The 13,477-nt window shown below is 41.3% G+C and overlaps 1 protein-coding gene across 1 annotated transcript; it reads right to left on the bottom strand.

Annotated features, from left to right (window-relative positions):
* Positions 1 to 34: 34 nt before the first annotated feature.
* Positions 35 to 13,099, bottom strand: LOC129360464 (transcriptional regulator Kaiso-like). Its single transcript, XM_055030708.1, is given in 3 exon segments — positions 35 to 1,805; positions 1,808 to 3,031; positions 13,061 to 13,099. Coding segments are annotated over 2 exon segments (1,836 nt in total). The 5' UTR covers positions 3,030 to 3,031; positions 13,061 to 13,099; the 3' UTR covers positions 35 to 1,191.
* Between the last annotated feature and the right edge of the window lie 378 nt (positions 13,100 to 13,477).

Here is a 13,477-nt window from a genome sequence, read left to right as displayed (position 1 = left end):
ATTTATAATTTGTATTTAACACATTTTCTTTAAGAACAAAAAAAAAAAAAAAAAAAAAAAAAAAATCGCGGTAAAATACGTATATTTGGGGTAGAAGACACAAAAAAGACGCCTGGATTGACAAAGAAATGAAACGGTTATTGAAACCGTCATCGGTCAGCAGTGTTGAACCGTTTTAGACATCATGGCCTAAATGTTACAAATACATTCATCTCACATTTCAACATGAAACATGCTCTGTGATTAATAAAGATTTTTAAAAGTCTCATCTTTAACTTTTAGTAGAGTCAGTAAATTGAATGGTACATTATTCTGTTGGACGATCAAATCAATGTGAAATCAATGATTTATAGACTCAGAGTTTCTACGTTACAACAAAGTTTAAAACCAGATTAATTTACCTGGAAGGAAAAACATGAAAACGTGTGTGTGTGTGTGTGTGTGCGTGTGTGTGTGTGTGACTGTGTGCTCTGACGTTTACAGTCGGGTGTGAAAAATGTTGAATGATTTTCTAAAGGATACATCATCTTTTATCATAATTTTCCAACAATACTGAGAAACAATTGGGCAAAGTTTCACATTTACAACAAAAGCTAAAGCGGTTTTACCTCAACTTCTTTGAACCTTTAAAAACGAGAAAATAAATTAAGAACACTTAGACTTTCCTAAAAACCTTAAAGCTGCAGTATGCAATTTTTAGATATAAAAAATGTTTTTAAATGTTTGTTAAAACTGTCACTCTGTCATGACACAGATAATCTGTCTTCTCCCAGTGATTGGTCAGAAACAACCAATCAGAGCCAGGAGGAGGGGCTTAGTGCTGTCAATCACCTTCTCTGCTATCCTAAAGCTTCTCCCCAATAGCAGAGCCCATCATGAATGCTAAGGCTAGTTAGCATGGCCACCAACGATGGTGGAGAAACAGTTTTCCTGTAATGATGAGTTGTTTCTCTGCCATTAGCACATTCAGCAGCAGAGACTGATTTGTCTCATACAATCATAACATGTTGACAGCTTTAACAAACATGTAAATTAACCGACTTTTTAAAAAATAAAACTTGCATACTGTCGCTTTAATTTGGGGTACGATCAGATTTAATCACAAAACATGATCTGAATTGGAGGACGAACACAGTTAGCGTAACCGAGAAGGCACAGGATATCCGGCGGACTGATTGCTTCCCAGCGGCTCTACGGTGTGATGTACTCGAACTCCATGGCTCCCTGCGTCGGGGAGCTCATCGACGGCGACTGAGAGTCCGGCTGCAAGCGAGCATCCGGCTGCAAGTGAGCATCCGGCTGCAAGTGAGCATCCGGCTGCAAGCGAGCATCCGGCTGCAAGTGAGCATCCGGCTGCAAGCGAGTGCCCGGCTCGGCGAACAGGTCGTCCCAGTACATCCCGCTCTGCGCCGAAGAGTGCATGACCTCCACTTCGGCGGGGCTAATCTCCTGCATGCTGCCGTCCTCCGATATGAACGGCGTTCCCGGCAGGTCGGTCACGTACGACTTCTTCTTCGACCTGCACGGCAGCAGGCGGTACAGGTTGTCTCCGTCGTCTTTCTGCTTCCTGCCGCTCGGGTCCTGGTTGTGGACTTGCTTGCAGTGGTGGGACAGAACCTGGTAGTTCTGGAACATGTCGTTGCACAGCAGGCACTGGTACCGCCTCTCGCCCGTGTGGCACACTTCGTGTTTAGTTCTGTACTCCGCCAGGGCGAACACCTTGTTGCAGAAGCGACACGGGTACTTCTTCTCCCACGAGTGGGTGTTGAAGTGACGCCGCAGACTCGTGATGCACACATATGGCGTTTGCACACGGCGCAAACGTAGAAAGTCTTCCCATCCATGATCAGCTCATAGTGATCGTCCAGCTCCGTTTTGTTCTTCTTCCTGTTCGGACTGAGTGTCGGCGACAGTGGCGTCTGGTCGAAGGCCTTTTTGGGCGTCGCCATTAAAGCTCTTTTCCCTTTGTTGGGTTTTGATCCTCCTTCTCCTGGGTCTTCTTTCATTTGGACGATGTCGTACGTGTCCTCTCCGATGTTGGCGTAAACTTTACATTCGGATGAAAGCGAATCGATTTCTGTGCCGGTGTCGAGAGTCACCGTCTGTTTCGCCTCTATAGTTCCCTTGGTGCTGCTAGCAGAGACTCCGGAAACATCCAGAAGTCGTAGTTTGGGATCGCCCTCTTGGGAGGAAGCGGCGACTTGCTTTTTGTGGACTCCCAATATGTCGGTGCTTTCACTGGTCGGCTCCGGTGTGAGGGTGCCTGGTTGGGCGTGTGTCGCTGGAGAGTTACTGGAGCTGCGGTCCGGACTGTTCACCTGACTCTCTGCGCCGTTAGTTTTTGGCGTGGCGGCTTCTTTTCCTGCATCCGCCGCAACGTGATTTGAGTCTTCGCTTTGTTTGGGTTCAACGTTTTCCGATTCCACTTTTTCCAAATCGATGATGTCAGAAGGGTTGGCCTTGAGACTCGCCGCTCTGGTTTGAGCATCGGTGCAGGAGACGAACACTACATCATCGCCCTCCTCCTCGCTTCCCGCGGGTTTCTTTGTCTGATTGAATTCCTCTGCGGAAATGGAGAAGGACTCCGTGATGACGGGCATAGTCTCCGGAGAGGTGTCGCTCTTGTTTCCCGTGTCCTGGGACAAACCCGGCAGACCTTTCACTTGAGACAGCGGCGAATGCAAGTTCGCAATAAACTTCACACCCAGGATCTTTCCGGCGCGGATGAGTTCCTCCAGCATGTCGGAGCGGACGCGGATGATCCTGGAGCTGTAGATGTAGTTGAGGATGTGCTCAAAGATTTCTGGCCGGATGAAGTTGAGCTCGATGACTTGTCCGGCGACGGCAAAAAGCTGGTGAAAGTACGTGCTGGAGGCCGACAGGATTGTTTTGTGCGCTCTGAATTTCTTGTCCTGTATGATGATGGTGATGTCACAAAACAAGCCATTGCTCCGCTGCTCGTTCAGAGACTTGAGGACAGCTGCTGAATACTGCGTGTCGGTTGCAGATATCAGCTTTAGGTTCGGCATGGCTGTAGAAAGAAAGGAGGAAGAAACAAAAACAGAATAGAATCAGAGTCCAGTCTGTGTGGTCACCAGCTGTGTTTACATTCACCATAGAGATGCGCACCTTGAAATTATGAAAAATTTATTTTTTGCTAAAAAACAACATTTTGTCAAGATTTTTCAGCCGTAATGAAATGGAAAAAAATGTCAAAACTGCAACAGAAGCACTTTTTTTTCACAACAGTCACATCATCAATAAGTTGGTGTTACTACTGGTGAAAACAACAGACAAGACGACAGGAAGTAACAGGAGGAAGATGGATTGCTTTTGTTATTTTGGACAATTAGCAGCTGGATCCAGTTCCCACAGCATCGCTCAGTTCATAGAAAGTCGTCATTCTAAAATTTCTGTAAAATCATTGACTGCAATTTACCCAAAACATCCCATACGTTGCTGCTCCTGAATATCAGCGGCTTGTTGCTCCAACACCTGATTAAGACGCCGGCTTCTCTCATGACTTTTAAAGATTTATCCCATGAACAAGCTTATTCATGCGTAATTTTATTTTAATTTCTTATTTAATAGAAACACCATAACTGTGAAATTATGTTTTTTAGTGAACAAAGTTTTGTGCACACTTCTAAAGAAAAATGCAGCTTGTTGCTGTTAACGAGCTGCATTTTCATTTTCATTTTCCGGGCGCCTTTATCATTTATCTTCACAGAATAATTCCCATTCAACAGATACAAAATTATATCCAGAGTTCAATGTAGAGAAAAAATGACAATTATTCTCATGATCCACCATAAACTTAAATGTAAAGTTCATTAGGATTTAATGAGATAGAACAAAACAACAAAATACTGCTTAATGGTAAACATGTTGCAATTAGTCAGTCACATCCAGGGAATGTTCTGAGTAGAAAGATATGCAATGTCCGCATTTTACAAGGAGGGCAAAAAGTTCAGCTTTGATCCAATCGAAAGACTTGGTCTGCAGCAAATGTAGAGCCCTGAAAATTGACCATATGTTAAGAATAGCATTTATTTGATTTATGTTATGATAGTATCACTTTAAGAATGGTGCATGATGGGAGTGAGGAGGTCATGACCTTGTTAGATTAGAGAAAAAAACGAGAGAGGAAAACTATATGCTGTATACTGAACCGTGGATTTTGTTTTAAAAGTTGCACAAAGTGAAACTCTTCAGTTTTTTTTAGTTCTTTTCAAGGGTGCAACATAAATTTTGGTGTTTCCGCCCGGTTCAGCAAATGTTTTCGGCAATGAGAATTTTTTTTTTTTTGATGAAGAGGAACTACGTCTCGGCGGAGGTGAAGTGCTAGCGGCTATGCTAAGCGGCTATGCTGAGTGACTACGCGGCTAGTCAGACGCGTCTACTGGAAAAGAAAAGCAACCACAAAGAATCAACCAAACGAAACATCATGGACAGTGAGTGGAATCTCTGTTTGCCGATATTGAAAAGAAACTAGTCACTCTCACTGGATAAGCTAAATGCCCTAACTGAAGCGCTAGGCCTGGAGCTTAGTGAAGAGGTGAAGTCGTCATGTCGGCTAATAAGAAGAAAAATGCTCATTCACTTGGAGAGTGAGGATGTCACTTCGTTGGAGGACAGTGGATTTTCAGTTTTGTTGACCACTAATGATTTAATAGATGACATGAATAAGAAAGCTGATATGGACGTTTTGTCAGGTGCTACGTCAGAGCACACCGCTTCTGAACAACAAGTGGTCAGTGAGCAACCTCTGCTGGTACAAATCGGTACTACACCTTCAGTTTTACCACCGCAAATGTCAAGCTGCTCACCAAGTTCTAAGTCATCGCAAGTCAAAGACCAAGTAAATCTGTATCCAATATATAGAAAGGATTTTCGAATTATTGGACAGATCGGTGATGTGGGACAGAAGGACAAACTGAACTTCGCTAGTCTTGAAAGACAAATAGAACGTGGACTTAAAAAAGGATATGATGAGGGAGAGATCGTTGAAGCAGTGATCCAAGCCATTGCACCTGATGTGAAACTAAAAAGTTATCTAGAGAGTAGGTCAGAATTATCATTGGACTCTCTCAGGCAAGTGCTTAGGACACACTTCATAGAGAAAGATGCAACAGAACTCTATCACACTTTAACACGTGCAGTACAAGATCCCAGAGAAACTCCTGTTCAGTTTCTTATACGCACTATGGACCTTAGACAAAAAGTGTTAGCTGCTTCTGATAGAGCTAAGTTGGACTAAAATATGATCCTGAGCTCGTGCAGACACAGTTCTTGCAAACTATTCTGACTGGATTACAAGATGATGCTGTAAGAGTGGACATTAAACCTTACTTGCAGGACGCAACCATTAGCGATGAAGTGCTTCTTGAAAAAATGAGCATCGCTTACAGTGTTGAACTCGAAAGAAGGAATAAACTGTCGACAAGACAAAAGAGCATCAAGTGGCTTCAGTTCTGGAAGAGGATGGCTACAAAAATGAAAATGTTGGAAGCTCAAGGAAAAGCAAAAAGCAGACAGAAAAGCCAAACCCCATTGTGGAAAAGCTGGAAGCTAATAACAAAGTTATTTGTGAAGCTATCCAAAATCTTTCAACACAAGTTGCTAATTTGACTCACGCAAAAGTGAAAACTGAAGACAAAAACATAACTAAGTCATACTATCCAACTATTACCAGAAAAAGCCCCAGAAAATGTCATCAATGTGAACAGTCAAATCCAGAAGGAAAATGTACACACTGTTTTAAATGTGGAAGCAGTGAACATTGGGCTGTTGGATGTCGGAAAAAGAAAGACTCAGCAGTTAATGTCAACAAAATTGAAGTACATACTGCAAATTTTATTGACAGTGTTCCACAGAAGGAGGTGCCTTTGTCAAAAAAACAGGAAAAGACAGCAAAACTGATAGGACGCAAAAACCTTGTCCAGTGTAACATTGGAGGTGTCCCAGTCACAGCTCTTTGGGACACAGGATCGCAAGTGTCAATTGTGGATCTAAATTGGAAAAGAGAACATTTACCAGAAGCCGAGGTTCGATCAGTGAAAGAGCTTCTTGAAGAAGGTATGTTAGATCTTTCTGCTGCAAATGGGACTGAGATACCATATGAGGGTTGGGTAGGAGTTGAGTTTAGTCTTACAGAGAACAGAGACAGTGAACTGTTAGTACCATTTCTTGTAAGCTCTCAGCCAATTGCCAAGCCAATAGTGGTTTCAATGTCATAGAAGAGCTTGCAAAGTCTAACATATCAACAGATAGGACTCTTCCCAACAAGTTTTGGCACAGTCTTGGGTCAGCATTAGATGTAGGACACAAGAAGGCAAAAGCAGTGTTCTCTGTGTTAAGTAAAGACAAATCTATGTTGGAGAATCAAACAGTAAGGCTAGGAAGACAAGATATCATTATTCCAAAACATCAAATGTTCAAAGTAATCTGCGGAAAATTCAAGAAAAATGTGCTGAAGGGAAAATATGCAGTTTTGGAACCAAATGAAAGCACACCATGGCCAGAAGGATTACAAATACAACAGCAACTAATACACATACCAACTGATGAGGGAGCTGCAATTTCAGTTGTAGTTGAAAACAATACAGACAATGATCTCAGACTACAAAACAGAACAATAATTGGTTCATTATTCACAGTGGATAACATAGAAGATGTAAAAGAAGTCACAAAGAGGTCACAAAGGGAAAGTGGACATGTACACACCAAAGACATAAAAGTGACACCAGAAAATGAAGGAAAACCTGAAAAACAAACATGGGATCCACCAGTTGATGTTTCACACTTAACAGTGTGAAACAGTGTACTCCTCTGACTTCCACTACAACTCGGAGCTGTGCCACATACAGAAGTATGCTGACGACACAGCCATAGTCGGATGTATCAGGGACGACGGAGAGGAGGAATATCGCTGTCTGCTGAGGGACTTTGCTCTCTGGTGCCACACAAACCACCTGGAACTCAACACCTCTAAGACGAAGGAGATGGTTATAGACTTTGGGAGGTCCAGACCAAAGCCGAGACCAGTCGTACTAGAGGGAACGGAGGTTGAGGTCGTGGGCTCCTACAAGTACCTCGGGCTGTGGCTGGACAGTAAACTGGATTGGTCAAAACACACCAGCCACCTGTACGGGAAGGTGCAGAGCAGGATGTACTTCCTGAGGAGACTGCGGTCCTTTAACATCTGCAGCAAACTGCTGTGGATGTTCTACAGTCAGTGATCGCCAGTGTCCTCTTCTACACCGTGGTGTGCTGGGGAGGCAGCACATCCAAGAAGGACACGTCCAGACTGGACAAACTGATCAGGCGTGCCGGCTCTGTGGTCGGCATGAAGCTGGACTCTCTGGTGACGGTGGCAGAGGCGAGGACACTGAACAAACTGCTGAACATTATGGACGATAGCAGCCACCCTCTACACGCCGTCATCAGCAGCCAGAGGAGCCGGTTCAGTGAGAGACTGCTGCTTCTCAAGTGCCGGACCAATAGATTCAAGAACTCCTTTGTCCCCCACGCCTTCAGACTGTACAACTCCTCCTGGGGGGTCGGAGGTGACACAGGACAGAGGGAAGAAGGAGTAGTTTTTCTACAAATGTGAACTCCATATTTATCAGCCAAACTGATAAATAACAGTTTGGCCTGTTATTTATCTGTCGGTGGTCAATCTATCCACCAAATTGCTATAATTTCCTTTTGTGTTGTATTTATATTCTTTGTTTTGTATTTAATTTGTATTTTTTGTATTCTTTTGTGTATGCTTACTGTGTGCCACATTTTTGCCTGTGAGCTGCTGGTAACTATAATTTTCTGAGGGAGTCTTCCCAAGGATCAATAAAGTCAAGTCTAAGTCTAAGTCTAAGTCTAAGCAAGAAAAAGTGAAAAAAATGCTAAGAGAGGAAAGTGAGTTTTTGCACAAGATGAGTGGGATACAGGATGCATACCTGATCTGCAGATGAAAATACATCTCAAAGATAACATTCCAGTGACAAAAACATACAATTCGATTCCTCGTCATTTGTATCAGGAAGTGAAAAAACACATTCAAGATCTACTCAGTAGGGGGTGGATACAGGAGTCGACTTCTTCTTACTCATCACCAATAGTAATTGTGAGAAAAAAAGACTCTACCATCCGACTTTGTGTGGACTATAGACAATTAAACGAAAAGACACACCCAGACAGACATCCCATTCCAAGAATTCAGGAAATTTTGGAAAATCTCGGTGGAAATTCCTGGTTTACTGTGCTAGACCAAGGAAAAGCCTACCACCAGGGCTTTGTTAGTCCAGAGAGCCGAGCATGCACTGCCTTCATCTCGCCATGGGGACTTTATGAATGGCTGAGGATACCCTTCGGATTAACAAATGCCCCAGCTGCTTTTCAGAGGTATATGGAGGGTTGTCTTGGAGATCTCAGAGATGAGATATGTTACCCTACCTCGATGATGTTTTAGTTTTCAGCAAAGATTTTGACCAACATGTGGAAAATGTGAGAGAAGTTTTACAAAGACAAAAAGAATGTGGAATAAAACTCAGACCAAAAAATGTGATTTTTAAAAAAAGAAGTGTGTTATGTCGGCCGTGTCATTTCAAAAGATGGATACCGGATGAATCCAAAAGAAGTAGAAGCTGTCCAAGCTTTGAAAAAGTCAAGTCCTAAAACAGTCAGAGAAGTAAGATCCCTTGTAGGCTTTCTAGGCTACTATCGATCGTTCATAGCCGACTTCTCAAGGATAGCAAAACCGCTTTATGATCTGTTGTCACATCCAAAGACAAAGAACAACTCCTCAAAGAAAGGTTCTGCACAGTTGCCACCATCTCAGTCTGTGGAATGGACAACATTACAGCAGGAGGCACTTGAAAGGCTTGTCGACGCTTTGTCAGATCCACCAGTAATGGCCTACCCAGACCTTGAAAAACCATTTGTGTTACAGGTGGATGCATCAGAGGAAGGTCTTGGGGCTGTCCTATATCAAAGGCAGGAGGGAGCATTAAGAGTAATAGGGTATGGTTCACGTACACTCACTCCTACTGAGAAAAACTACAAACTTCACTCAGGAAAGCTTGAATTTTTAGCTTTGAAGTGGGCAGTCACTGAACGATTTCGAGATTACCTCTTCCATGCCCCACACTTTACAGTGTACAGTGATAACAATCCCTTGACATATGTGATGAAAAGTGCTAAACTGAATGCGGTAGGACATCGCTGGGTCTCAGAATTAGCAGATTTCCGATTTACTCTGAAGTACAGACCTGGTAAAGTCAACCGAGATGCTGATTTTCTCTCTCGCAAACCTACAGAAATGGACAAGATAATGTCAGCATGTACAGAGGAATGTAAAGCTGATGACATAACAGCACTACAGCAAGGACTCAAAGCGGATCACAGTGGTGATACTGACTGGATTTCAGCTGTTACATGCAATGTAAATGTACTGTCACAACTAACTGTTCCATGTACGACTCTAGTTGAGCCGATAGCAATCAAAGACATTCAGATTGCTCAACAAGAAGATCAAGTGACACAACGAGTAATCACATTAAAGCAGAAAGGTGAGAAAATTAAATACAGAGACAAAGTGAAAGAGACAACTGAAGTAAAACGACTTTTGAGGGAATGGCCTCATCTTTACCTAGACAAAGATGGAGTGTTACGACGAAAGACAAAAACTAGAAATCAACTTGTCGTTCCTGCTAAGCTTAAGGCACTGATTTTTCAGCAACTCCATGAGGAAATGGGTCATTTAGGAGCGGACAGAATGATCATTAGCCAGAGAGAGGTTCTATTGGCCAAAAATGCGAGAAGAGATTGAACATTATGTGACAAGAGTCTGCCACTGTTTGAAACAGAAGAAACCCAACCGAAAAACTAAAACCCCACTACAAACTATTACAACCTCTGCACCTTTTGAACTAATTTCGATTGATTATCTGCATCTTGAGAGAAGTAAAGGTGGAGTAGAGTATATTCTTGTAATAGTAGATCATTTTACTAAGTTTGCGCAGGCTTATGCAACATCTAACAAGTCTGGAAAGACAGCTGCACGCAAAATCTTTGACGACTTTATTCTGCGATTGGATACCCTGCTCGAATCCATCATGATCAGGGAAGGGAATTCGAGAATGAGTTGTTCAGAAAGTTGCAAAGCTATAGCGGAATACAACATTCAAGGACGACACCTTATCATCCTCAGTCTAACCCAGCTGAACGTTTTAACAGAACTTTTGTTAAGCATGCTCAGAACATTGGAAGAGACACAGAAACCTAACTGGAAAGACTATTTGAACAAAGTAGTACATGCATATAACTCTACAGTCCATGAATCGACTGGCTTTTCACCTTTTTCTGTTATTTGGAAAAGAGCCAATCCTACCCATTGACTTATTGTTTCCAAAAGAGCAAAAGCAGTCGCAGTCTCATCAAGACTATGCAGACAAATGGCAAGGTCAATGCAGGAAGCTTACAACATTGCACAGGAAAACATGAGAAAAGCAAGTAAAAGAGGACAAAAGTGTTACAACAGAAAAGCCTGGAGTTCAGAACTTCAACCTGGAGACCACGTTCTTGTCCAAAACCTATCTGAAAGAGGAGGACCTGGAAAAATACGTGCTTACTGGGAAAACAAAACGCATGTTGTTAAAGAAAGAAGAGGGAAAGACAGTCCAGTTTATGTGGTGACACCATTAGATGGTGAAGGGAGGGAAAGAATTCTTCATAGGAATGTTTTACTACCCTGTCCTTATCTCATTGATGAACAAGATACTAAAGAACCAAAAGAAAAACACAAGCAGAAGAGACAAGGAAACAGACAAATACACCAAACCAGAGACCATGTTCATGAGGATTCTGACAGCTGTAGTGAGGACGAGTACTCTGTGTGGATTGCTCATCAAAGTCGGACTACCAGTCTCAACCCAAAAGCCCCAGTCTTTCAGTCCAGATCAAGACAACCTGCAGAAGAAATCCAAACTAGGAGACTTGTACAAAGACAAAGCCAGTTTCAGGATGAAAATGATTCTGCTGACGTCAGTAATCAAGTGGACGACAGACATGATGAAGGAGACTTCCAGATCCAAGACACGAGTCAAAATCCGTATATGGATACTGAAGATCAAACACTTGAACTTGAAATGCCTGAGGAAGACAGCGATGCCTCTTCGGAGGTTGATCAGGAGGTGAAGCAAGAGCGACGTTCCTCAAGAACACGTCAACCAAAATCCATCTTTACATATGATGAGTTAGGGAAACCTAGTTTCATATCTTTGAAGAAATAGAAATTCTATTTTGAACAATATATAGTTACAGTTAAAGTTAATTGAAAATGTTTTATGATTCATTTGGTACAAAATATTTAGTTACAAATAAGAGTCATTTTGCAGAGATTTATTTCTGATGACTAAAGCTACACTTAAAAGTTATTGCTGTATTTACAGAAGGAAGTGAGTTTTGTAAGGTAACAGAAGTCGTACTACATTCACAGCATGTTTAATGTGGATACATTTAATAAGGTGGAATGGTAGATTTAGCCATATGTGACTTAATGGACTTGGGAGGCCTACCAATGTACCAATGATTTAAGTTAATACACTGAAACAGGAATATAAGTCAATATACTTATTCTGTGTACATGCATTTGTAGTCATTGAATGTGTAGTAGTGGTTATGGTTTTTGAAGAGCAACATGTAACTAAATGGTACCTGGTTGAATTCAGTGTTAGAAGCTAGTTGTAAGGATACATTCTTTAAGTTTTGAAGTTTAAAATGTTTTGGAAACATTTTATTATTTTAGTTGGGGAGGGTGTAGAGCCCTGAAAATTGACCATATGTTAAGAATAGCATTTATTTGATTTATGTTATGATAGTATCACTTTAAGAATGGTGCATGATGGGAGTGAGGAGGTCATGACCTTGTTAGATTAGAGAAAAAAACGAGAGAGGAAAACTATATGCTGTATACTGAACCGTGGATTTTGTTTTAATAAAGTTGCACAAAAGTGAAACTCTTCAGTTTTTTTTAGTTCTTTTCAAGGGTGCAACACAAACTGCAAACCGGAGCTCCTGTTGCTTTCATTCAACAATCGCTCTCTTCCTACCACACTTCCATAAATGCCAGTTCAATCTTCCAATGATGGCTTGAACAGATGTTCTAGTTTCAGATGTGATTCTGTAACAGAACTATGCTTTAATTTTTACTGTGCTGTTTGTCCACTAATGAGACCTTTACTGAACAGCTGCATTCCCACAGAATAAATTAAAAACAGGTGGAATGACTACTAATTCACTGGCATCTGAAGGCAATTTGGCTGCACTGGATTTTATTTAGAAATATCAGATAAAAGGGGACTGAGTACAAGTGCACATTATTCTTTTCAGATCTGTCTTTGTACATTAGTCAAGCAAACATTGTTTGCCTTCCTGCTCGTTATTACGCAAAATCCAACTGACATCAATGAAACAGCGTTAAGTTCAAGAGGAATGAGTAGACATTTAAATGACCTACCGCTGTAAGGTCACAACAAATAATTATTTAAAAAGGAAGGACACAAGGAAATTATTTCACAGGCTGTTATGAAGTGAAGGCGAACATACAATTATGTTTAAGAGCTTTTAGAGAACTAAAACAATGAGGTTTTCCATGCTAATGGTTGCTTAGTGATAGTACAGTAATAACAATAATACGGCAACTGCTACATTTTAATTCGTATTTGTAATAGAAACTGCCTTTATTAACAACAGCCTATGTCGGTTTTATAAGTATTGTATTATTGGTCTCTAATATATCCGTTACTAAATACTCAGTCGCTGCTGTTAGCATGCTAACAAAGGTAACGATCATTTCTCTTTAATGAGGAGGAAGCGCGGCCTGCTGCTTAGCATCCTGTTAGCATGCTGGGTTTTAATTACGCAAAACGGGAGAGGAAATCATCTAGTGTCTCTATATTTATACACAAAAAATGGCAATTAAATATTTACCCGAACCCTCGATGCCTGACCCAAATCTAAGCCTGAAAGTTGTCAAAAAAGTTGCAGTGTAAATAATTACCTTCGCTGCCGACTGACAACAGACCGGAAGTTTCCTGCAGTCAGCTACACCGCAGGAAGCACCAGAAGCCTTCAAAATAAAGGTACCTAAACTTGAGATTACTTTTCCAGTAAAAAAATAAATAAAAAGTCGTTCATTTCATAAGAATTTCATAGTTTAGCAGATGATAATACATGTTTTGAAATCGCACATTTATTTTATGATTTTGATTTTAAAAAATCATAAATTATTGTGACCCTCCACAAATTTCTACTCAAAATTTGGGTATTCATTGGACACCATTGTTTTGATTTTTTTAAAAAGAAAGAAAGAAAGGAAGAAAGAAAGAAACAAAGAGAGAGAGAAAGAAAGAAACAAAGAAAGAAAGAAACAAAGGAGAAATACAACACATAAACAAGTCATAAGCATCAGAAAGAT

The sequence above is a fragment of the Poeciliopsis prolifica genome, unplaced genomic scaffold, assembly GCF_027474105.1.
Source record: "Poeciliopsis prolifica strain line A6 unplaced genomic scaffold, Auburn_PproV2 SCAFFOLD006, whole genome shotgun sequence".
NCBI lineage: Eukaryota > Metazoa > Chordata > Actinopteri > Cyprinodontiformes > Poeciliidae > Poeciliopsis > Poeciliopsis prolifica.
The sequence above is the reverse complement of the archived record's forward strand: the minus strand, read 5'-3'. Positions and strand labels throughout refer to the sequence as shown.